The following is a 27259-nucleotide window of genomic DNA, read 5'->3' as shown; positions in this document are numbered from 1 at the left end:
TCAGTGATGAATATTAAAGCAAAGTATTAATTGCAAACTTTGTCTAACTCCTCAGAGTACAGGCACATGCTTCCTCTTTTATCCTCAGTCTAGTCAGCCTCCTGTTCTTTATGTCAGTGTAGAATGCCTTGGGATTTTCAATAATTCTACTTGCCAAGTTCTTCTCGTGCCCCCTTATAGATCACCTAAGTCCATTCTCCTTCTTGTCAACCTTACAGTGGCATGCAAAAGTTTTGGGCACCCCGGTCAAAATTTCTGTTACTGTGAATAGCTAAGCGAGTAAAAGGTGAACTGATTTCCAAAAGGTGACAGATTTCTTTAATATTTTAAGCAAGAAAACTTTTTTATTTCCATCTTTTACAGTTTCAAAACAACAAAAAAGGAAAAGGGCCTGAAGCAGAAGTTTGGGCACCCTGCATGGCAGTACTTAGTAACACCCCCTTTGGCAAGTTTCACAGCCTGTAGCCGGCTAAGAGTCTTTCAATTTTTGTTTGGGGGATTTTCGCCCATTTTTCCTTGCAAAAGGCTTCTAGTTCTGTGAGATTCTTGGACCGTCTTGCATGCACTGCTCTTTTGAGGTCTATCCACTGATTCTCGATGATGTTTCGGTCAGGGGACTGTGAGGGCCATAGCAAAACCTACAGCTTGCGCCTCTTGAGGTAGTCCATCATGGATTTTGAGCTGTGCTTAGGATCATTATCCTGTTGTAGAAGCCATCCTCTTTTCATCTTCAACTTTTTTACAAATGATGTGATGTTTGCTTTTAGAATTTACCGGTATTTAATTGAATTCATTCTTCCCTCTACCAGACGTTCCTCCAAATATACCTTTGCTCATTGCAGCCAAAAAGTCCTATTCAGAAAGTTCAAAGGAACATCTAAACAAGCCTGATGCATTTTGGAAACAAGCCCTATGAACTGGTGAAGTTAAAATAGAACTCTTTGGCCACAACGAGCAAAGGTATGTTTGGAGAAAAAAGGGTGCAGAATTTCATGAAAAGGACACCTTTCCAGCTGTTAAGTACGAGGGTGGATCGATAATGCTTTGGGCTTGTGTTGCAGCCAGTGGCACGGGGAACACTTACTGGTAGAATGAATTCAATTAAATACCAGCAAATTCTGGAAGCAAACATCACACCGTCTGTAAAAAAACTGAAGATGAAAAGAGGATGGCTTCTAAAACAGGATAATGATCCTAAGCACACCTCAAAATCTACGACGGACTACCTGAAGAGGTGGAAGCGGAAGGTTTTGCCATGGCCTTCACAGTCCCTCGACCTAAACATCATCGAGAATCTGTGGATAGACCTCAAAAGAACAGTGCATGCAAGACGGCCCAAGAATCTCACAGAACTAGAAGCCTTTTGCAAGGAAGAATGGATGAAAATTCCCCCAAACAAGAACTGAAGGACTCTTAGCTGGCTACAAAAAGCATTTACAAGCTGTGATACTTGCCAAAGGGGGTGTTACCAAGTACTGCTATGCCGGGTGCCCAAACTTTTGCTTCGGGCCCTTTTCCTTTTTTGTTATTTTGAAACTGTAAAAGATGGACATTAAAAAGATTTCTTGCTTAAAATTGTCATCTTTAACTTTATGCCTTTTGGAAATCAGTTCACCTTTGTATATTGAGTGGAATTCTTTCACTGCCATGAATTTCTCTGACATCATCAATTTAAAATCCAGTAGAAAAACTTGTGTGACTGTTGAGATAGCATATATGATGTGAAAGAAGGCAATGGGGAGGGAAAGAGCTTTGGATCATGTCATTATTATATAAATTACATTAATGGGTAGGAGTAAAGAAATACTGTTTTATCACTAAGATAGATTTGTTGATTTGATTGTTCCTTGTAATTTCCAGATCTCAATTGCATTGAAAGAAGATGAGGAGAAATGGAAACAATATGCTTTGAAAGAAATTGATAAAGCCGGATCTAGTTTTAAAATTGCTGAACTGCAGGAAAAAATAGACATTCTTGAACATAAATTAGAACGTCAGAAACAAGAAGCATCAGCAGTTGCTAAAACTGAACTGGCAAAAGTTCAAGCCCAGTGGAACAAGGAAAAACAAGAAGAGATAAACAGAATTTATGAATTAAATGAGAATGATTATCAAACCTTCTTGGATGGGCATAGAAATAAACTCAATGAAGTTCTTAAAGCAGCTAAGGAGGACTTTACGAGGCAGAGGAGTGAGCTTCTTGCACAAAAGGAAGCAGAATTAAACCTATGCATCATTGAGAAACAAAAGGAATGGTCTGCCCGCCAAGAGGAACAGATTAGGCATGAAAAGCAGCAGTATGAATCTGAGCTTGTTGCTGAAATTGAGCATTACCTGAGACAGATCTCAAAACATTTTATTATAAATTCAGACTCTGCATATTTCAGAATAGAAGAACATTATAACCCCATCAAACCCATCCATGCACAGTTTGACAAAGTGAAGGACCGTTTCCAGAAAATTTGTACAAAACTAGTTGAGGACATCATAGAGACTCTACACAAAGAGGTAGTGAAAAGTAATTTTATGTTGACAATTTGAATATTTTAAAAATATTACTGATGGATGCATTAGCTGTTTAACTCATTGTTTTTCCAAACAAGAGGACACCGTGATGGAGTGGTTTTATAGCTTTTAGTGTGTTTACAATTTCATTGCCTATCTCTGTTTGTACTTGGAAAATCACACCTTGTTGACATACTGCGTTGATACCTTTGCCATTAGAAAGTATGTTTACATATTTGGGACAGATTGTGGAGAGACATTATGACAAGTTGTCCCTTTCACATATGTACTTTCAGACGGCAAGAGAATTCATGTGTATATTTCTCATTCTTCTAAAATGATGTAGGCAATGTTATTTATACATTAAGTAACACACATCAAAGTTGCTAGTGAACGCAACAGGCCAGGCAGCATCTCTAGGAAGAGGTACAGTTGACGTTTCAGGTTGAGACCCTTCGTCAGGACTAACTGAAGGAAGAGTTAGTAAGAGATTTGAAATCTCTTTGAATTGGGAATCTTTGGGAATCTCTTTGAAATCTCCCACTTTCAAATCTCTTACTAACTCTTCCCTCAGTTAGTCCTGACGAAGGGTCTCGGCCCGAAATGTCGACTGTACCTCTTCCTAGAGATGCTGCCTGGCCTGCTGCGTTCACCAGCAACTTTGATGTGTGTTGCTTGAATTTCCAGCATCTGCAGAATTCCTCTTGTTTGCGTTATTTATACATTGTTTTTTTTTCCTTCAGAATAAAATAGATCTACAGAAGGCACTAATAGAAATGGAAAAGCAACATGAAGAATATAAAACTGAAAAGGAGGCGCAGCTCAGAAAACTTGAGATGTCAGAACTTCAGATCAAGCAAGAACTAGATTATATGCAACATAAGTTGAATACCAGTGTACAGCAAAATGAAAGTAAATGTGGTACTTTACTAACTCTTTCTAAATTCAAAAACTAAAACTGGTTGATGTCTTAATAAAACTATTCATATAGACAGAGTTGCCATTTAATTTATTTCAGTGAGGCAAAGATTTTCATGACATTTGACCACAAGTTAAAATATACAATATCTGATATCTGAAGTTCTATTTGTTCTCTACTGATGAGACTTGAAGTTTAGAATATACTGAAAAGAAATTTAATTTCACTCTTACCATTTCAAAGTTTTTAATCTTGTTATGAATACTTGTATATGAAAGTGATCTAAAACCTTAACATTAAAAACTTCCTTTAAGAATAGTAATGAAAATTTGTGAATTTTTCCCATTAAAAATTTACTTCACAGATCAGCTTTCTGGAAAGCAAAACTTCAATCCTGAATATCAGCCCTGTGATGAACAATGTAGCACACAAGTAAAGCAATTTCAACAAGAATGTCACCAACTCAAGAAAAAGCTCGATGAAATGGGTCAGCAGCTTCAACTCACTGTTCACGAACATAAAATTTACGTACTAAACCTTAAAGGTCAGTTTCAAGTCTCATTCAAGTGAGAGTGGAGTTGTTTCTGCCACCTCTTTGGTATCACCAGGTACTAGCATTGGGCTATTGAGTTCTCCTTACTTACTTTCCACTGTTCTCATTGAGGTGCCTGTGTTATTTCACTTGTGGCTGTAGATTGTCTTCAGCAGGAACTACAAATGTGTTCGTGTTTCCATATGTAAACAATTCTATTTTCAGTACGTCGGTGATAGTCTGAGCAAAACTGCAACTGTCGATTTCCAGTCACTCATTGTCCTGGCTGCACTTGAGTTTTAGTAAATGAAGATCAATTGCACTTAATATCTTTGTAGTATTCAGTCAATATTAGTTTCTGATTTCAAAGTTATTTCATGACTGCTTCCGAATCCTTATTCTGTTTTTTCCAGGCTCTGAAATTTCCTTCTCAAATGGTGCACCTCATAATTTCTTACCTCCTTTTGAATGAGTATCAACCGAACTCTTTGATCAAAGTTGGTTGCCATATTTTCTGATGGTGCCTGATCTTGCTTGTCGTCAGACTCTTGTACAATGTTGTTGAATATTTAATTTTGCTATTGATTATTAAATGTAAATTAATGTGATCCTTCACATACTTCTGGGAGAGGGGGGAGAAACAAAGCCTTACTTACAATTCTTCCACTCCCAGTCAATCAGTATTTTCAAACTTCACAATAGCAGAATTACCTAATGTAATTAGCAATCTTTTCAGGGAACCAATGTTTGTCAATCTGTTTGCCTAGGCTAATAGTAATATTGGGGTTAAAAAAAGTCACACAAAGCCTTGACAGTATATTCTTGAAATAGATAACCCAACTAACTTTTTCCTCCAAATACGCTTTAGAGCTATAAATTACCGCTGTCTGTCCAGTGTTTCATATGGATGCTTTGGTGGAAAATCTTACTTCGTCAGCGAACATTTTCCCTGAAAGAAGCCATGTTGACTTCGGACTATTTTATCATCTGCTTCCAAGCAACCGGATATTTCATCCTTAATAATGTACATACCAAACGCTACAAAACCACTCCATGGGGGGTCTTCTGGTCTATTATTTTGCCAACCACTCCAGTCAAGATGACTCACCGAAAATTTTGTGTCTTTTTCCTATTTCCTTTTTGGGAGTTGGTTTGTGCCCAATCAGTCAGTGGGAACATGAGAAGAAGCACTTAGGTTCGTGGCTGAAGAATGAAAAGGCAGCACTTCATGAAAGGTTATGGACTACACCTAATTAGTTAACAAGATTCATTAGGAAGGGTGAATAAAACTAAGGTATAGGCAGGCAGAGTGCCCACTGTGTGAGTGGGCCAGTGTTTGTAGTGGCTTTGGCTCATCAGCGTTAGGTGAGATCAGAATTGGGCAAGGTAAGAATCTGATAAGTTTTTTTCTTTATTTTCTTCACTTCTCATCTGTTAGGGCACAGTTAGTGCAGTAAGAATGGCTCCAGGGCCTGTATTTTGTTCTGTGTGTGAGATATGGGAATTCTGGGAGACCCTCAGCTTCCTGGATAACCACATCTGCACTAGGTGCACCTCAGAAACCGTGTTATGGAACTGGAGCTGCAGCTTGATGATCTTTGGCTCATACCACAGACTGAGGAAATGATAGATAGACAGGTAACCAGGTGACTGGCAGGAGAAGGAAGAGAAATGGGTAGCCAGTGCGGAATACCCAGGGGTCGTTCCCCTCTATAACACAGTTGGGGGGGGTGACCTACGGCGGGGGGGGGGTGTGGCTGCACTGTTGCCGTAGAAGGGAGGAGAGATGAAGAGGACTGCAGTAGTGATAGGAGATTCCATAGTCAGAGGAATAGAGATGAGATTCTGTGGTCATGGTAGAGACATCTAGGTAGTATGTGGCCTTTTCAGGTGCCAAAGGTCAGAATGGGGTCTACAGAATTCTAAAGGAAAAGGAGTGAGCAGCCAGAAGTTTTGGGACATATTGGCACTAATATCATAAGTAGGAAAGGTGAGGAGGTCCTGAAGGGAGATTTTAGGGAGCTAGGTAGAAAGCTGAAAAGCAAGACTTCCAGGATAGTAATCGCACGATTGCTGCCTGTTTCACGTGCCGGTGAGGGAAAGAATAGGATGATTTGGCAGATGAATGTGTGACTTAGGGACTGGTACAGGTTACAGGGTGCAGGGGTTCAGATTTCTGCATCCTTGGGATCTTTTAAGACCATAAGATATAGGAGCAGAAGTAGGCCATTAGGCCCATAGAGTCTGCTCCACCATTCAATCATGGGATGATTCAATTCTCCCAGTCATCCCCACTCCACTGCTTTCTCCCCATACCCTTTGATGCCCTGGCTAATCAAGAACTATCTATCTCTGCCTTAAATGCACCCAATGACTTGGCCTCCACAGCCGCTCATGGCAACAAATTCCACAGATTTGCCACCCTCTGACTAAAGTAATTTCTCCGCATCTTTGTTCTAAATGGACGTCCTTCAATCCTGAAGTCATGGCCTCTTGTCCTAGACTCCTCTACCATGGGAAATAACTTCGCCATATCTAATCTGTTCAGGCCTTTTAACATTTGAGGGATTTTTCTATGAGATTCCCCCCTCATTCTCCTGAACTCCAGAGAATACAGCCCAAGAGCTGCCAGATGTTCCTCATACGGTAACCCTTTCATTCCTGGAATCATTCTTGAGAATCTTCTCTGAACCTTCTCCAATGTCAGTGTATCCTCTCTAAAATAAGGAGCCCAAAACTGCACACAATACTCCCAAGTGTGATCTCACGTGTGCTTTATAGAGCCTCAACATCACATCCCTGCTCTTATATCCTATACCTCTAGAAATGAATGCCAACATTGCTTAATGGCTCAACCTAGAGGTTACCCTTAGGGTATCCTGCACAAGGACTCCCAAGTCCCTTTTCATCTCTGCATTTTGAATTCTCTCCCCATCTAAATAATAGTTTGCCTCTTTATTTCTTCCACCAAAGTACATGACCGTACACTTTCCAACATTGTATTTCATTTAACACACATAAAAGTTGCTGGTGAATGCAGCAGGCCAGGCAGCATTTCTAGGAAGAGGTATAGTCGACGTTTTGGGCCGAGACCCTTCGTCAGGACTAACAGAAAGAAGAGCTAGTAAGACATTTGAAAGTGGGAGGGGGAGGGGGAGATCTGAAACGATAGGAGAAGACAGGAGGGGGAGGGATGGAGCCAAGAGCTGGACAGTTGATTGGCAAAAGGGATATGAAAGGATCATGGGACAGGAGGCCTAGGTAGAAAGAAAAGGGGAAGGGGGGAAACCCAGAGGATGAGCAAGGGGTGTAGTGAGAGGGACAGAGGGAGAAAAAGGAGAGAGAGAAAAAAAGAATGTGTGTGTGTGTGTGTGTATGTGTATAAATAAATAAATAACGGATGGGCTACAAGGGGGAGGTGGGGCATTAACGGAAGTTTGAGAAGTCAGTGTTCATGCCGTCAGGTTGGAGGCTACCCAGACGGAATATAAGGTGTTGTTCCTCCAACCTGAGTGTGGTTTCATCTTTACAGTAGAGAAGGCCATTCAGCGAAACGATCTCCCAGTCTGCGTCTGGTCTCGCCAATACATATAGAAGGCTGCATCGGGAGCACCGGACGCAGTATATCACCCCAGCCGACTCACAGGTGAAGTGTTGCCTCACCTGGAAGGACTGTCACATTTTAATTCCACGTTCCATTCCCATTCTGATATGTCTATCCATGGCTTCCTCTACTGTAAAGATGAAGCCACACTCAGGTTGGAGGAACAACACCTTATATTTCGCCTGAGTAGCCTCCAACCTGATGGCATGAACACTGACATCTCAAACTTCCACTCATGCCCCACCTCCCCCTCGTACCCCATTCCTTATTGATTTATTTGTATACACACATTCTTTTTTTCTCTCTCTGTCCCTCTCACTATACCCCTTGCCCATCCTCTGGGCTTCCCTCCCCCGCCCCCCCCCCATTTTCTTTCTCCCTAGGCCTCCTGTCCCATGATCCTCTCATATCCCTTTTGCCAATCAACTGTCCAGCTCTTGGCTCCATCCTTCCCCGTCCTGTCTTCTCCTATCATTTAGAATCTCCCCCTCCCCCTCCCACTTTCAAATCTCTTACTAGCTCTTCTCTCAGTTAGTCCTGACGAAGGGTCTCGGCCTGAAATGTTGACTGTACCTCTTCCTAGAGATGCTGCCTGGCCTGCTGCGTTCATCAGCAACTTTTATATGTGTTGCTTGAAATTCCAGCATCTGCAGATTTCTTCGTGTTTGTATTTCATTTGTTGCTTCTTTGCCTATTCCCCTAGCTACAAGCACTCTGCAGGCTTTCTGTTTACTCAACACTACCCCCTCCTCCATATGCCTTTGTATCATTGGCAAATTTATCCACAAATCCATTAATCCCATAGTCCAAATCATTCTTTTCTGAGGAAGATACATTAATCCCATAGTTCAATTCAATCTTTTCTGAGGAAGATACGACCTGTACAAAAGAGACAGGTTACACCTGAACCCAAAGCGGACCAATATGCTTGTGGACAGGTTTGCTAGATGGGTTTAGTTTAAACTAACTTGGAAGGGGGGTGGGAGGCAGAGTGATAGGGCCAAAGATGGGTAGTAGGTTTACAAACAGGCAGTTTGTAATGAGACTGGTAGCAAGGCGAGGCTGCTGTTAGGGCAGAATTGCAGTCAATGGGATGATTTGCAATGTAAAAGGGGGACAAAATCAAAAAGGATGATGAGTACAGATCTGGAGTTGCATTCTGAAGTGGGAGGGTGAACAGCCAGAAGTCATGGTCCATGGGTAGGATGAGTGATGAGGATCTGCATAGGGAACTCAGAGAATTTGGTGTTAAGTTAAAAGGCGGGACCTCCACGGTTGTGATTTCAGGATTGCTACCCATGTCATGTGCCAGTGAGGCTAGAACTAGGAAGATTATATAGCCTAATATGTGGCTAAGGAGTTGGTGTAGAAAGGAGGGCATAAGATTTTTGGATTATCAGGCCCTCTTCCAGGAAAGGTGGGACCTGGAGTTGTAGGGGAATGTGTACAGAGTGCCAGAACAGTTAGTGGAGAGATTGTGAAGGCAGATGGTGGTAAGACCTCAGACAAAGTTACGAATCAAAAGGTTGAGTATGGTGTGAGAAAATCGTAAAGGCTGAATACAGGACTGAACGTGTTGTACCTGAATGTGTGCAATATACGGAATAAGGTAGACGAACGCAGCACAGTTACAGATTGGCAGGTATGATGTTTTAGGCATCACTGAATCATGGCTGAAAGATTATAGCTGGGAGCTTAATGTCCAAGGATACACATTGTATTGAAAGGATATGCAGGAAGGCAGAGGGGATGGTGTTGCTCTGTTGATAAGAAATGAAATCGAATCATTAGAAAGAGGTAGCAGAGGGATGGAACGTGTTGAATCATTGTGGATAGAGCTAAGGAATTGCAAGGGTGAAAAGACCCTGATGGCAGTTGTATACTGACCCCCATACAGTAGTCAGGATGCGGCCAACAAATTACAACAGGAGATAGAAAATTCATGCTAGAATAGTAGAAGGGACTTTCATATGCAGGTAGACTGGGAAAATCAGCTTCGTGCTGGATTACAGGAGGGGGAATTTCTAGAATGCCTATGAAATGGCTTTTTAGAGTAGCTCATGGGTGAGTCCACTGGAGGATCAGCTATTCTGGATTGGGTATTGTGCAATGAACCAGAATTTATTTGAAAGTTTAAGGTAAAAGAACCAAAGAATCCTTAGGAGAAAGTGATCAGCATGGTTTCCTCAAGGGAAAATCTTCCCTGACAAATCTGTTGGAATTCCTTGAAGAAATAGCAAGCAGGATAAACAAAGGAGAATCAATTGCTTTTGTGTACTTGGATTTTCAGAAGGCCTTTGACAAGGTGCCATACATGAGGCTGCTTAACAAGCTACGAGCTAATGGAATTACAGGAAGGATTCTAGCATGGATAATGCAGTGGCTGATTGGCAGAAGGCAAAGAGTGAAGGGAGCCTATTCTGGCTGGCTGCCATTGGTGAGTGGTGTTCCACAGGTGTCTGTGTTGGGACCAACTTGGATGATGGAGTTGATGGCTTGGTTGCAAAGTTTGGAGACGAAATGGAGATAGATGGAGAGGCAGGTAGTTTTGAGGAAGTAGAAGGACTTAGCTCGATTAGGAGAATGGGCAAAGAGATGGCAGATGGAATACAGTGTTGGCAAGTATATGGTCATGCACTTTGATAAGAGAAATTAGGGGTTGACTATTTTCTGAAAGGCGAGAAGATGGTAAAAACTGGGGTGCAAAGGGACTTGGGAGTCCTTGTACAGGATTCCTTAAAGATTAATTTGCACTTTGGGTCTGGTGAGGAAGACAAATGCAATGTTAGCATTCACTTCAAAAGGATTAAAATATAGAAGCAAGGATGTAATGTTGAAACTTTATAAAGCACTGGTGAGGCTGCACTTGGAGTATTGTGAGCAGTTTTGGCCCCTTTATGATGTGCTGAAACTGGAGAGGGTTCAAAGGTTGATGAAAATGATTTCTGGATTCAATGGCTTATCAAATGAAGATCATTTGATGGCTCTGGGCCTATATTCACTAGAATTCAGAAGAATGAGGGGTGAATGATTGTCATTGAGGCAGGTCACCTTGATCATCTTGGGCACTGGTATAACAGAAGCCTGCTTGAAGCAGTTGGGTACCGTATACTATTGAAGCGAGAGGTTAAAGACATCAGTGAACACATCAGCCAGTTGGTCAACAACATTTGGTAGTACATAGCCAGGTACCCCGTCCTGAGTAACAAATTATGTATCTGAATGAAGTGCAGAACAAATTAGAACACTGTCAATATTACTATCGCGCTATAAAACCATGTTGGTTCGTAATAGTTACCAACAGAATACATTGAATGCTGGTGTGTTCTTTTGATTGTAAATGCAACTAAATCAGTGACATCTAATACAGATACTGGACTGTCTTCATTCCCTTCCTGCAAGAAGTAACATCATATTCCAACAATAAATGTGTCAACCCCATCACTGTCCTCATTTTCATTTTCACTACTTTGGTGTTTGATACAATGCTCTCAATAACAGCATCCCCCAAATTTTCATTTTCATTATAACATTCAAGATGATTGCCAATGCCTCACCATCTGGGTTGTGCTCTTTTCTCGCTGCTGTCTTCAGGTAGAAGTTACAAAAGCCTCAGGGCTCACACCATCAGGTTCAAGAACAGGTTCAACCATCAGGCTCTGGAACAAAATGGGATATTTCAAGTTCTCATAATTTATTGCTATTTATTTATATTTGCATTTACACACACAGAGTGGCATGCAACATTTGGGCACCCCAGTCAAAATTTCTGTTACTGTGAATAGCTAAGCGAGTAAAAGATGAACTGATTTCCAAAAGGCATAAAGTTAACGATGACACATTTCTTTAATATTTTAAGCAAGAAAACTTTTTTATTTCCGTCTTTTACAGTTTCAAAATAACAAAAAAGGAAAAGGGCCCGAAGCAAAAGTTTGGGCACCCTGAATGGCAGTACTTAGTAACACCCACTTTGGCAAGTATCACAGTTTGTAGCCAGCTAAGAGTCTCTTAATTCTTGTTTGGGGGATTTTCGCCCATTCTTCCTTGCAAAAGGCTTCTAGTTCTGTGAGATTCTTGGGCCGTCTTGCATGCACTGCCCTTTTGAGGTCTACCCACAGATTCTCGATGATGTTTAGGTCAGGGGACTGTGAGGGCCATGGCAAAACCTTCAGCTTGCGCCTCTTGAGGTAGTCCATCATGGATTCTGAGGTGTGTTTAGGTTCATTATCCTGTTGTAGAAGCCATCCTCTTTTCATCTTCGGCTTTTTTACAGACGGTGTGATGTTTGCTTCCAGAATTTGCTGGTATTTAATTGAATTCATTCTTCTCTCTACCAGTAAATGTTCCCCATGCCACTGGCTGCAACACAAGCCCGATTCACCCCCATGCTTAACAGTTGGAGAGGGGTTCTTTTCATGAAATTCTGCACCCTTTTTTCTCCAAACATACCTTTGTTCATTGCGGACAAAAAGTTCTATTCATAAGGTTCAAAGGAACATCTAAGCAAGCCTGATGCATTTTGGAAACAAGTCCTGTGGACTGATGAATTTAAAATAGAACTTTTAGACTGATGAAGTTAAAATAGAAATTGACCATACCTTTGCACCTAGGCCGGAGTCGGGCCATAGTTCTCTGTTTTCATCACTATAAAGTGAAAAGGCTTTTGATTATGGAAGCACGTCGGAGAGGAAAGTTGGAATACAAGGGTCAATCTATCCATATTGTTGAGGATTATGCTCCCCAAGTTCTGAGTCTACGTGCCGAATATAAAGGAGTCATGAAAGAGTTTTATAATCGCGGACTCAGGCCCTCACTATGTTTTCCAGCTCTTCTCTGAATAACTCTCGCTATTGGAGAAAAGAAATGGTTTAACTCGGTTACAGAAGCTCAGAAATTTATTGAAAGTCTCCCTGCTACTTCCATTTCCTCAGATTCGGTTTGATCATTTAAAATGGCAGACAAGTACTTTTTTTCCCCTTTTTTTTTCCCTGATCTTTCTTTTTCAAGTCAGTGAATTTTTTTCATAACTTCTCGCAGGTAGGTTACTGGGTAAAGTTTGTTTATGTCTTTCTTAGTTCATATCTTTTGGATTATTACTTTGAGATGAGCTTAATACATTTTGGTGGAATTGTTTTTGCTTTACTCTGTATAATTCTAATTCGTAGTGCGTAAGTTTTCTGGTTTTTGAATTGTTAACAAAATGGAGCTTATGATGTTAAGAATCTGGAAGTCGGTTTTTGGGGGGTGGTTATTTTTCCGAAGAGCTTGCTGATGCTGCTGATCCTTAGTAGCTTTCTTATTGTGGGATTTGAGGAGTGGGGAGTGATCTCTATTGCCAATAGCATTTGTAGAATCTTTAGTTATTCTTTGTTATTCAGGACGTATTTCTGTCCTGATGCTCTTGTTTTACACTTTTGCCCCAGAGCTGTTATTTGATTGTTTGATTTTGCGCATGCCTACTACTCTCCATGTTTTTTTAAATGACAATGGTTAGTGCGTTGAATTTTATAAGCTGAAATGTTAAGGGATTGAACCATCCTGTTAAAAGAAGGAAGGTGTTTTCACATCTTTAGCAGCTCAAAGCTGCAATTGCTTTTTTTGCAAGAAACACACATTCATAGTTCTGATAATTCCCATCTCACATCAAGGTGGGTGGGGCAGCACTTCCATTCTACTTTTCCGGCTAAAGCCACGGGGGGACTCTATTCTTATAAATCAAAATGTTCCTTTTGAGCTTTACAACAAAGTCTCTGATACAAATAACACACATAAAAATTGCTGGTGAATGCAGCAGGCCAAGCAGCATCTATAGGAAGAGGTACAGTCGACGTTTCGGGCCAAGATCCTTCTTCGTCTTGACGAAGGGTCTCAGCGCGAAACGTCGACTGTACCTCTTCCTATAGATGCTGCCTGGCCTGCTGTATTCACCAGCAATTTTTATGTGTGTTGCTTGAAATTCCAGCATCTGCAGATTTCCTTGTGTTTGCATCTGATACAAATGGTCATTTTATTATTGTCTTTGAGAAATTATATAATACTAGGGTAGTCTTGGCTAACCTGTACGATCCCAATTCGGATGATGTGGAGTTTTTTGATCATTTTTTCTCTTTATTGCCTGACCTGAGCTTATATTCTCTTATATTGGGCAGTGATTTTAACTGTTGGTTAGATCCAGTTATGGATCGATTCTCCTCTGTTCCTAGACTACCAAGTAAATCTGCTTTATCAGTTCAGTCTTTCCTTTCTAATTATGGTATCTCTAATGTTTGGCGTTTTCTCCATCCAAGTGAGAGAGATTACTCTTTTTTTTTCAGATGTCCATCATACTTTTACTAGAATTAATTATTTTTTAATCAATAACCAGCTGATTCCATCTGTTCGCTCTTGTGATTATTAGAGTATATTGATTTCAGATCATGCCCCAGTTACCCTGTCTATATTTCTTCCTTCTCTCTCCTAAATGAATAAACACTGGTGTTTTAATCCGACCCTGCTGTTGGATAATGATTTTGTAAAATTTATGAAGGACCAGATAACTCTTTTTTTAGATACTAACATGTCATCTGAAACCCCAATTCGGGTTGTCTGGGGTGCCATGAAAGCATATCTAAGGGGTCAAATAATTTCATATACTGTGAATTTGAAAAGAAAGACCTATACAGAGCGATTAGATCTGGTTAATCAAATTACAGCAACAGACCAGCTATATGCCCAGACCAAAAATCCGGAACTGTACAAGAAGTGAGTGGAACTTCAGACTAAATTTGACCTTACTTTCACACATCCAGTTGAATGCCAACTTCTTGGAAGTAAGAGCCGGTTTTATATTCATGGTGATAAATCCAGTAAATTTTTAGTCGATCAACTAAGACGCTCTAAAGCTAAACAACAAATTACTAAAATTCGAATGGGAAATGGTAACATTACCTTGAATCATTCTGAAATCAATGTTACATTCAAGAATTTTTATTCTCGATTCTATTCCTCTGAATCTTTAAATGATAGCACTTCTGTCGAGCATTTCTTAAATAGTTTAAATATTCCTTCGCTTCCTCCTGATCTCAAAGCAAAACTCAATGAGCCATTATCATTAGAGGAAATATCTTTAGCCATTTCTGCATTGCAGTCTGGTAAATCTCCTGCACTGCAGTCTGGTAAATCTGATAGGTTCTCTGCAGAATTCTATAAATCATTTTCCTCACTGCTTTTGCCTCAATTAACCTTAGTTTTATCTGAGTCATTTAAACATGGTCAATTGGCAGCATCATTTAATGAGGCAAGTATCATTCTTTTAGCGAAAAACGGCAAAGACCCAACAGACTGTTCCTCGTATAGGCCAATTTCTTTGTTAAATGTCGATGTTAAAGTTTTGGCTCATAGATTGGAGAACATTGTACCCTCAATTATTAAAAATTACTCCCTTTTTTTAAATATACGGCGTCTATTTAATATCTTGTATTCACCTTCAACTGGGACTCCTGAATGTGTCATCCCTCTTGACGCGAAGAAGGCGTATGATTGTGTGGAGTGAAATTATCTTTTTGTGGTTTTAGAAAAATTTGACTTTGGACAAAATTTTATTACATGGATTAAATTGCTATTATCATGTCCCACTGCTTCTGTTTTGACCAACTCTCAGCAATCCCAACCTTTTAACCTTAAACGTGGCACCTGGCAAGGGTGCCCTTTAAGTCCATTACTTATTGATCTGGCCATAGTGCCATTGGCGATTGCGTTTTGTAGCTACGCTGAATTGATGGGGATTGGGGGGGGGAGGTTGTTGAGCATAAAGATTCTCTTTATGCCGATGATCTTTTACTTTTTATTTCAACTCCGACTACCTCCTTACCCCCAATATTTTCACTTCTTAATAAATTTAGCCAGCTTTCCGGATACAAACTTAATTTACACAAGAGTGAACTCTTCCCAATTAACAGAAAAGCACAAATATTAGAATTTCATAACCTCCCTTTTAAAGTAGTACATAATCAATTCACTTACCTAGGTATTACTGTAACAAAGAACTTTAAGCATCTTCTTCAAGAAAATTTTACTAATCTTTTAAATCATACAAAACAGAGTTTGGCACACTGGTCATCCCTGTCCATGTCTGGTAGGTTGAATTAATGTTGTTAAAATGTATATTCTTCCTAAATTTTTATACTTATTCCAATCTTTACCAATTTTTATTTCTAAAGCTTTTTTTGATTTGTGAGATTCTATTATTTCATCCTATCTATGGAAGGGCAAACGTCCCAGACTTAATAAAGTTCACCTTCAAAAACCTAAAAGGGAAGGCGGTATGGCCTTGCCCAATTTTCGTTTTTATTACTGGGCAGCCAATATACGTTGCCTTACTTTTTGGTCTTTCTTTCATAATCAGTCCGACTGCCCAAAATGGGTGGCAATGGAGTTGAACTCTCATAAGGATTTCTCCATTTCCGCACTTCTTGGATCCGCACTTCCTTGTCATTTGCCTAAACTAATTGTTAATCCTCCCATTAGACATACTCTGGGAATATGGGCTCAGTTCAGAAAACATTATAGTCTTCATGGTTTCTCCCTCTCTAGTCCTATCTTGCATCATCATCTTTTCCGACCTTCTATGAAATACTTAACATTTCATGATTGGTACAAAAAAGGGATCAGGCGTTTTGAAGATCTTTTCATAGACAACTGTTTTGCAACTTTTGAACAACTATCTGCAAAGTTTAACCTACCTAATACTCATTTCTTTAGATAATCTTCAAATTAAACATTTTATTAACCTTTTAATGCCTTTTAATGAGATGCCTGAAAAAAATGTTGTGGACTTGTTTCTTTGTATAAACCCATTGGGTAAAAGTTCAATATCTACTATTCGCGATAAGTTAGCAACCTTGAGGCATGCCCCCTTTGATAAAATTAGAACTGCCTGGGAGCATGATTTAAACATTTCTCTGTCCGGCAAGGTTTAGGATTCAATTCTTAAGTTAACTCAATCTCTTTATGTGCTTGCCACTGCCTTTTGCAGTTCAAGTTTGTACATACAGCTCATATGTCTAAAACTAAGTTATCGTGGTTCTATTCTGATATTAGTCCCTTTTGTGACAAGTGTAAAGTGAGTGAGGCTTCTCTTTATGTATTGGGCTTGTCCCAGTTCAGAGAAATTTTGGAGAGATGTCTTTTGAACTTTATCCCATATACTTAATTGCCACTTAGAACCTAACCCTTTGATTGCTCTTTTTGGCATTTTGGGTGAAGTCGATACGCGTTTCAGTCCGACTAAACGTTGAACATTTTCTTTTGCCTCTCTTTTGGCTAGACGTTTAGTTCTTCTCAGATGGAGAGATGTTGCCCCACCCACTCATGCTCAATGGCTTAGAGACATTATGTCCTGCTTAGACCTTGAAAAGATTCATTATTCACTTCTTAATTTGGACCATAAGGTGTGGGGACCTTTTCTTGAATATTTTCATAACTCCTCTTCAGATTAAAGGTTTATCTTCCTTTTTATTTCAGTACTTTAATCCCTTACATCCAGCTTTCTTTTCTAGTTAACTTTTACAGTTTTTTTTACGATGTGAAATATATTATAGTTTAGGTAGTAGGCAATACATTTTTTTTATATTCACAGCTCTGTGGTGACAAAAGCTCTGATTAACTTTATATCGTAATGGTTGTCTTGGAGTTGCATAGTGGGAGGGTGGGGAGGAAACTAACTTCATATGATTTTATTTTGGGTGCTTTTTTCTTTACTGTTATAAATTGTACACCAGACATGTTGGTTTTGCACCGTATAAATCTCCTTTCTGTTGGTGGTTTTTTTTGTTCTAATGTAGAAACTCATTTAAAAAATTAATTTAAAAAAAGGTACAGCATGGAACAAGCCATTCCGGCTCAACAAGCCATGCCGCCCGGCAACCTACCAATTTAACCCCAGCCTAATTAGAAACATGGAAACATACAAAACCTACAGCACAATACAGGCTCTTCGGCCCACAAAGTTGTGCCGAATATGTCCCTACCTTAGAAATTACTAGTCCTCTATTTTTCTAAGCTCCATGTACCTATCCAAAAGTCTCTTAAAAGAGCCTATCATAGCCACTTCCACACTGTTGCTGGCAGCCCATTCCATGCATTCATCACTCTCTGCATAAAAAACTTACCCCAACACCTCCTCTGTACCTACTCCCCAGCATCTTAAACCTGTTTCCTCTTGTGGCAACCATTTCAGCCCTGGGAAAAAGCCTCTGACTATCCACACGATCAATGCCTCTCATCATCTTATACACCTCTATCAGGTCACCTCTCATCCTCTGTCTCTCCAAGGAGAAAAGGCTGAGTTCAGTCAACCTGTTTTCATAAGGCATGCTCCCCAATTCAGGCAACATCCTTGTACATCTCCTCTGCACCCTTTCTATGGCTTCCACATCCTTCCTGTAGTGAGGCGACCAGAACTGAGCACAGTACTCCAAGTAGAGTCTGACCATGGTCCTATATAGCTGCAACATTACCTCTCGGTTCCTAAATTCAGATCCACGATTAATGAAGGCCAATACTCCGTGTGCTTTCTTAACCACAGAGCCAACCTGTGCAGCTGCTTTGAGCGTCCTGTGGACCCGGACCCCAAGATCCCTCTAATCCTCCACACTGCCAAGTGTCTTATCATTAGTACCATATTCTCCCATCATATTTGACCTACTAAAATGAACCACTTCACACTTATCTGGGTTGAACTCCATCTGCCACTTCTCAGCCCAGTTTTGCATCCTATCAATGTTCTGCTGTAATCTCTGACAGCCCTCCACACTATCCACAACACCTCCAACCTTTGTGTCATCAGCAAACTTACTCACCCCTCCCTCCGCTTCCTCATCCAGGTCATTTAAAAAAATCACGAAGAGTAAGGGTCCCAGAACAGATCCCTGAGGCACACCACTGGTGACCGACCTCCATGCAGAATATGACCCATCTACAAATTGCAGGACAATTTACAATAACCAATCAACTTCCTAACCGGTACATCTTTGGACTGTGCAGAAAGCTAAAGTACCTGGAGAAATCTCATCTGCTCACAGAAAGAAATACAAACTTTCTTACAGAGGAAGCTGGAAGTGAACTTCCGATGCCCTGAGCTGCAGTATTGTTGCACTAGCCACTACGCTATATGATGCTCACTTTGAGGGAATGATGAAACTTCATTCCCAGATCCATGTACTACCGCACTGCTCAGTGCCCCACTGTGTAATGTCTAGCCTGATTTAGTTTTCTCCCAAAGTGCAACACTTCACACTTGTCTCTATTATATTCCATCTGCCATTTTTCAGCCCAATTTTCCAGCTGGTCCCAATCCCACTACAAGCTTTCATAGTCTTTCACTGTCGTTTTGATGTTATCTTCAAATTTGCTGATCCAATTTACTACATTATCATCCAGATTGATAACGTAATGGACACAGTACTAGTCACAGGCCTCCAGTCAAAGGGGCAACCATCAATTTTCACTCTCTTGCTTTTTCCTTGAAGCCAATTTTTAATCCAATTTAAAACCTCATCCTGTATGCTAGGCGACTGAACCTTCTCGGCCAACATTCCACGTGGGACCTTGTCTCGATTCTTAACAAGTGACAAAGCCATTGTTTGCATAGTAAGAAAATTACAGAAATGTGTATTAGCTCCTGTAGCTTTGACCAAACAAATCTGGAGTTCTACATTTTGGAAAGTAAGTTTTAGTAGACTTTTCACTTGAGTTATTAATTTTAATATATTTTGCAGACATTAATTCAGAAAGAGTATCCACAAAATAAATCAAAATTAATAATTTTAATAGTATCTCTATTGATCAAAAATTAATTCTGAAATTTTACAGAATAATAAATTTTACATATTTCACAGAAGAGCATGAAAGAACAATAAAGCTCATGCAAAATGAAAAGGATGAACTTCTGAAAAGACTGAAAGAAAACAAGTCCATCATCAATAAAACAAATACTTGGTATGTTTGTAATCAAATGCATTATCTGTCCTAGAGAACATTAGTGAGAGTTTTATTATTTTATAGGTTTGTTTTATGATAAAATCAGTTACGATCAAGTATATACCCGTCTTCACTCAATTTTGACATTGTGACGTCATACTACTTTTCTCTCAAAAATATTCCATCCTTTTTATGTATTATTGCAGATTTTGCTTTGCAGAATTTACTACTTAATTTCCTTGTTCAAAATGACATGGCTTTAATTGGCCAAAGCACTTGTGTTGCAGGGTTGAAGGGGGAAGCAGAGTGTGCAAGAATTTGGGCTGGATCAAAGATTTTTTAATGTCTTTGTGCAGAATAATAAATTTGTTTTACCCAATGCAAGTCAACAGATAATCAATAGACTTAAAATAACTTAGAGAAGCTAGATTAGAATTAGAGCTAGGATATATAATGATTGTTTATCCTTTGTTGATAAACTGTAGGATTGTGTGTATTATCAGTACTGATTTCCTAACATATATTCCTAGCATTTTTTGCTCTCCATACTGAGACAGAAAATAATTTTTAGGTATGCATAGAGTGATGAACATGTTTCCTCTTACTTTCCTGATACAGAGATCTTGAATAGGAACTGATAGGGTCATATAGCACTACAGCACAGAAAGTCCTTTTGGCCCATCCAGTCTGTGCCAAAATGTTCTGCCTAGACCCATCAACACGCACCAGAACCATATCTTCCGTAGCCATCCCATCTCTTAGATATTGCATTTGAACCTGCATCGCCCACTTGCGCTGGCAACTAGTTCCATGCTTGATCCACCTTCTGAGCAAGTGAAGTTCTTCTTAAACATTTAACCTACAACCACTGTAAAAACAAAAGCCTACTTGCATTTAAACTATATATACCTTGTCATATCTGTGTATACCTCAATCCTATCTCCTCTCATTCTGCTCTGCTCCAGGGAATAAATTCCTAACATATTCAACCTTTCCTATAACTCAGGAGGTAATGATAATATATATCTGAAGCTTCCAATAAACATAAGACGTCTCTCGTCTTGTCCTGATGGTTTTTCGAAGTATGATAAATTGCATATTTTAATACTTGTCCTTTATGTTATATGATAACATTTGAACCTATGTTTCCACTTTCCGGATCACTGCAATGCAACACAGTTGAAATAAGCAACATGGTGTGTACACTCCTTCCCAATGCTTTGATGAAGAAGATGTTATTTCATCTGCCACTCTGTCCAACATGAATTAAATTTGCAGTCATGTGAGTTACAGACAAGGTCCAGCTGTGCATCTGAAAGGGAACTCTGACATGCAATTCCAATTGTTTTACAATCATAAGAGATTATTCTTGTGCAAAAATGAAATTGTTTTGTGCAATCACTATAATTTGCATGCTGAAGATAATCTCCAGATATTTTTCAGTCAGCTTTTAGTTTTCATTCTTAAAGTTGAGGCCTCAATGGAGTATAATTATATGACAGATGCTTTTATTTATTAGAGATATGATAACTGGCCTCTCCAGCCCTACAAGCCTACACCACCCAATTACATCCATGTGACCAATTAACCTACTAACCAGTATGTCTGGATTGTATAAGGAAACTAGAGCACTCAAAGGAAACTCGTGCAGTCATGAGAGTTGAGGAGAACATACAAACTCCTTACAACAGTGGTTGAACCATGGTCACTGGCGCTATAATAGCATGATGCTAACCACTCCTATTAAACTAGAAAGCTTGCAGAAAAGATTTACCAGGGTGTTGCCTGGGGTACAAGGAGAGGTTACACAGACGAGAACTTCATTCCCCAGAAGGTAAGCGATTGAGCGATTACCTGTATATAAGATAATGAGGGGTATAGGCAGGGTAAGAGCACATAGTCTTTTACCTAGGGAGGAGATTAAATATTACTTGGTCATCATTGATATACTTTTCTTGCTTTTTTGTTTTGTATAATTTTAATTAAGCAGGGAATTAACTTTTTTGGCTTAATTTCAGTTTACAGCAGCAATGCAGTTCTAAAATTTCATCTAAGTTGATCTCTACAAAAGGATTAGAAGAAATTCGCCATCAATATCTGACGGCTGTGAACAAAATTAGAGGTATCTGACTCCAATTTAATTACCATACTGTAAAAAGCCGGAATAAGATGGTGGCAAAAGGGGAAGGAGTACAAGCTGGCGGGTTATATGTGAAATCAGTTACAGTGGCATGCAGAAGTTTGGGCACCCCGGTCAAAATTTCTGTTGCTGTGATTAGTTAAGTGAGTAGAAGATGAACTGGTTTCCAAAAGTCATGAAGTTAAAGATGAAACATTTTTTTCAACATTTTAAGCAAGATTAGTGTATTATTTTTGTTTTGTTCAATTTTAGAGTGGGAAAAAAGGAAAGAAGCACCATGCAAAAGTTTAGGCACCCCAAGAGATTTGAGCTCTCAGATAGCTTTTACCAAGATCTCAGACCTTAATTAGCTTGTTAGGGCTATGGCTTGTTCACAGTCATAGTTAAGAAAGGCCAGGTGATGCAAATTTCAAAGCTTTATATATACCCTGACTCCTCAAACCTTATCCCATGGGCTCCTCTAAGCAGCTGCCTAGCACTCTGAAAATTAAATTAAATGATGCCCACAAAGCAGGAAAAGGCTATAAGAAGATAGCAAAACGTTTTCAGGTAGCCGTTTCCTCAGTTCGTAATGTAATTAAGAAATGGCAGTTAACAGTAATGGTGGAGGTCAAGTTGAGAGAACTGCTTGTAGGATTGCTAGAAAGGAAAATCAAAACCCCCGTTTGACTGTAAAAGATCTTCAGGAAGATTTAGCAGACTCTAGAGTGGTGCTGCACTGTTCTACTGTGCAGTGACACCTGCACAAATACGAACTTCATGGAAGAGTTATCAGAAGAAAACCTTTCCTGCGACAATATTCAGCGTCAGAAGTTTGCAAAGGAACATCTAAACAAGCCTGACACGTGTTGGAAGCAAGTCCTGTGGACTGATGAAGTTAAAATAGAATTTTTTGGTCGCAATGAGTATGTTTGGAGAAAAAAGGGTGCAGAATTTTATGAAAAGTACACCTGTCCAACTGTTAAGCGCGGCGGTGGATCGATCATGCTTTGGACTTGTGTTGCAGTCAGTGGCACAGGGAACATTTCACTGGTAGAGGGAAGAATGAATTCAATTAAATACCAGCAAATTCTGGAAGCAAATATTACACCGTCTGTAAAAAAGCTGAAGATGAAAAGAGGATCGCTTCAACAACAGGATAAAGATCCTAAGCACACCTCAAAATCCACAATGGACTACCTCAAGCTGAAGGTTTTGCCATGGCTCTCAGAGTCCCCCGATCTAAACATCATCGAAAATCTGTGGATAGACCTCAAAAGAACAGTGCATGCAAGACAGCCCAAGAATCTCACAGAACTAGAAGCCTTTTGCAAGGAAGAATGGGCGAAAATCCCCCAAACAAGAATTGAAAGACCATGCAGGGTGCTCAAACTTTTGCTTTGGGCCCTTTTCCTTTTTTTGTTATTTTGAAACTGTAAAAGATGGAAATAAAAAAGTAATCTTGCTTAAAGTATTAAAGAAATGTGTCATCTTTAACTTTATGCCTTTTGGAAATCAGGTCATCTTTTACTTGCTTAGCTGTTCACAGTAACAGAAGTTTTGACCAGGGGTGCCCAGACTTTTGCATGCCACTGTAAGGGGATAGGTGGGTAGTAAACAAAAAAACATAAGTTTGTCTTGGTCACTCTGTCTATTGTATAATAGAATGATAAAATTGTTGCTGACCAATGGGAAGCAAATGAATTATTAAAATTTCTGTATAGGTGATGGTGTAAGTGGAAAATATGCAACAAATTCTGAAGTACAGAGTTTACTTCAAAGGTTGACCATAATGGTAGTTCAGAGTATTAACATTTTTGGAAGAATAATACTTCTGTGTGAGTGATCAAAGCATTTAAATGCAATTTACCAATTTACCAAATACCTTTTGGAATCCTTATGTTTCCTTCCTGATATTTTGTAGTGAAGGTAAATTAGAACAATATTAACTTATTGAAGAGAATTTACGAGTAAACTGCTTTAATTTTTCCAAACTATTTTAGTATTTAAATTTACATGCATTGGAAGCACTTTCATACAGAGTTGCACATCCAAGTTCAACTCCATATCCAAGCTTGAATTTGTAGTCTGGCCAGGCATTTTACCAGTTGCGACACTCTTCGTCAGTTTGCTCAAATTAGAATATTGTAGTGGGAGCACCAGAACAATTTGGGTTCTGGTAAAATATTACAGTACAACAACATTTCAGTGTGGTATTCTTGAAGATTTTTCAACATAGTGAAATGCTTTATAAAGCGAATTTAGCTCTCTTGTATTAAGTAACAGATTTAGCTTATTGTGTACATGAGATTCTGCAGATGCTGGAAATCTTAATCAACACACAAAGTTCTGGAGGAACTTAACAATGATGAGGAACCAGAGGAAGGGGATGAGCAGGTGAGGTGAGAAGAGAATGGAGGAGAGGGGAACCACAATGGGAATAGGAAAAGATAGAAGGTGGAGGGGGATGACATTATTGGAAGTAAAAAAAAATGACATTTGTGTTATCAGGTTGGAGGCTACCCAAATGGAGATAAAGTTTTGCTCCTCCAACCTGAGTGTGGCTTTATCGTGGCAGTCAAGGAGATCGTGTTAGAATGGAATGGGAAGTCAAATTGGGGATGAGTGCACAAGGGAGTCATGTAGAGATCACTCCCCAGAGAAAGTGGAAGTGGGTAGAAGAAATGATATGCTGAGTACTACCGTAAGACTATAAGACCATAAGACATGGGGACTTAATTACACTATTCAGCCCATCAGGTCTGCTCCATCATGGCTAGTTTATTATCTCTCAATCTCATTCTCCTGCCTTCTCCAAATAATCTTTGATGCCTTGACTATTCAAGAACCTATCAACCTTCACTTTAATTGTACCCATTGACCTGGCCTCCACGGCTGTCTGAGACAATAAATTCCAAATATTCACTACCCTCAGGCTTAAGAAATTCCTCGTCATCTTTGTTCTAATCTGAGGCTGTGCACTTTGGTCCTTAACTCACCCACTATAGGAAACATTCTTCACCTGACCTCATCCACTTAATCCAAACCTTTGTTAGGTTGCAATGGGATTCCACCACATTCTTCTAACTTCCAGTGAGTATAGGCTTCAGAGCCATCAACCATTCCTCGTATGTTAACCCTTTCATTCCTGGAATCACTGTTGTGAACCTCCTCTGGACCCTTTCTAATGCCAGCACATCTTTTCTTAGATAAGGGGCTAAAACTGCACACAATACTACAAGTGCAGTCTGTCCAATGCCTTTTAAAGCCTGAGCATTTCATCTTTGCATTTATATCCAAGTTCTGTCAAAATGCATGTTAACATTGCATTTACCTTTCCTACCACCAACTCAACCTTGAAGTTAACCTTTAGGGAGTCCTGCAGAAGCACCCCCCCCCCCCCCAAGTCCCTTTGCACCTTTGAGTTTTGAGTTCTTCCCCCTTTATTCTTTCTACCAAAGTGAGTGACCATGCACTATATTCCACCTGCAACTTTTTTACCCATTCTCCCAATCTACCCAGGTCCTTCTGTAGACTTTATTAACACTACCTGCCCCTTCACCAATCTTCGTATCACCCACAAACTTGGTCTCAAAGCCATCAATTCTGTCATCCGTCACTGGCATTTAACGTGAAAAGAAGCTTTCCCAGCACCCACCCCTGCGGAACACCACTAGGCAGCCAACCCTAAAAGTCCCCTTTATTGCACTCTTTGCAGCCTGCCAGTCAGCCAATCCTCTGTCCATGCCATTATCTTTCCTGTAATATGGGTTTTTATCTTGTTAAGCAGCCTCGTATGGCACCCTGTCAAAGGCTTTCTGAAAATCCAAGAAGACAACGTTCACTGAGTCACCTGTTGTTTCCTCAAATATTTGCAACAAATTTGTCAGGAAATATTTCCCTTTAATAAAGCTATGCTGAGTTTGTCCTATTTTAGCATGTGCCTCAAAATACCTCAAAACCTTATCTATACTAATGGACTCCAGCATCTTCTCAACTACTGAAGTCAGGCTAACTGGCCTGTAGTTTCCTTTCTTCTGCCTTCCTCCTTTCATAAAGAGTGGAATAATATTTGCAATTTTCAAGAATCTAGAGATTCTTGAAAGGTCATTATGAACGCCTCCACAATCTCTTCAGCTACCTCTTTCAGAACCCTAGGGTATAATTCGTCTGGTCCAGGTGACTTGTCTACCTTCAAACGTTTCAGCTTCCCAAACACTTTCTCCTTAGTAATAGTAACTACAGTCACCCCTTGCCCACACTCTGGAATTTCTGGCACACTTCTAGTGTCTTCCACAGTAAAGACAGATGCAAAATACTTTGGATCATCCGCCTTTTCTTTGTCTCCCGTTAGTACCTCTTTAGCGTCATTTTACCGTGACCAATATCAGACATCCCACCTCTCCCGGAAGTTCTGGGAGTCTCCTGCATATTAATAGCGGCTCCCTGATGTCCAGAAATTATATACAGTATCCCGGAAATGGATTATTTTGAGAGGGAGAGCGAGAGCAAGCATCCTGATTGGTCTCTCTTCGTGCAAAGTAGACCTATCAGTTTTCTCTGTGGGCGGACTTTACAGTCGACCTCAAAAATAATGACAGTGTTGCTCGCTGCACTGATTGCAGCAGTGACTTTTCTATTGCCCATGGTGGGTTAAAATGTAAACAACATGTTGAGGTGAGTTTAACAGGTGTCATTCGTTCATTAGCATAGCTAACGTTATTTAAACTAGCTGGCTAGCTGCTGAGGAGCTACTCTATTGATGTCCCACATGATGAAGCCAAACTCCCTGTAGACTTGCTTAAAGTTGTAATAGAATAAACATGATAATAGAATATAATATAAGTACATATTTTAATGTCACATTTTTTGCATATACCCAACTTGGTTTACAGATTAGACAAAACCACTAAACAAAGTACTACCTTGGAGGTCAACCGGGGGGTGGGGGGTGGATATGGGGTTGGGGGAGGCGGGAGTGCTACCTCCCTGAAATGGTGGTGCTATCTCCCTGAAATGAGTTTTTGCAGGGTGGGATGTCTGCAGTATCCACTCTCACCTCCCTTTTATTCTATATATTTGACAAAACCTTTTATTACTGACTAGCCTACCTTAATATTGCATCTGTTCTTATTGCTTTTTTAGTTACCTTCTGTTTGTTTTTAAAAGCTTCTCAATCCTCTAATTTCCAACTATTTTTTTCTCTATATTATATGCCCTTTGTTTTCTTTTAATGCCATCACAGTTGCCCCATTATCCCTTTAGAATACTTCTTCATCTTTGTGATGTATCTGTTCTGCGCCTTCCAAATTGTCCCCAGAAAGTCAATCCATTTCTGCGCTGGCATCATCCCTTCCATTGTGTCTTCCAATCAACCTTTACCATATCCTCTCTCGTGCCTCTGTAATTCCCTTTACTCCACTGAAATACTCATACATCTGACTTTATCTCTCAAACTGCAGGGTGAATTCTATAATTTTATGATCGAAGATTTCCTTTACTTTATGCTTCCCAATCAGAATCAGATTTAATATCACCGGCATATACGGTGAAATTTGTTAACTTTACAACAGCAGTACAATGAAATATGTGATAAATAAATATAGAAAAAAAAAAGAATTA

At 39.7% G+C, this 27259-nt stretch overlaps 1 protein-coding gene across 6 annotated transcripts in view; it reads left to right on the top strand.

Annotated features, from left to right (window-relative positions):
- The window catches only part of cep152 (centrosomal protein 152), a 306980-nt gene that overhangs the window by 267584 nt on the left and 12137 nt on the right, over window positions 1–27259 (top strand). For 4 of the 6 annotated variants that reach the window (XR_010020130.1, XM_063065688.1, XM_063065687.1 and 1 more), the window contains 5 exons: window positions 1861–2508; window positions 3249–3417; window positions 3789–3968; window positions 19437–19536; window positions 21537–21640. Coding sequence is in view for 5 of the 6 variants with exons in the window: in XM_063065688.1 (XP_062921758.1) it covers window positions 1861–2508; window positions 3249–3417; window positions 3789–3968; window positions 19437–19536; window positions 21537–21640 (1201 nt within the window). In the remaining variant the exon portion in view is untranslated. Of the gene's footprint in view, window positions 1–1860; window positions 2509–3248; window positions 3418–3788; window positions 3969–4369; window positions 5033–19436; window positions 19537–21536; window positions 21641–27259 lie in introns of those variants that run through there. The other 2 variants (XM_063065691.1, XM_063065689.1) reach the window with 2 other exon arrangements.

This window comes from Mobula hypostoma, chromosome 13, assembly GCF_963921235.1.
Source record: "Mobula hypostoma chromosome 13, sMobHyp1.1, whole genome shotgun sequence".
NCBI classification, from domain to species: Eukaryota; Metazoa; Chordata; class Chondrichthyes; order Myliobatiformes; family Myliobatidae; genus Mobula; species Mobula hypostoma.
The sequence above is the reverse complement of the archived record's forward strand: the minus strand, read 5'-3'. Positions and strand labels throughout refer to the sequence as shown.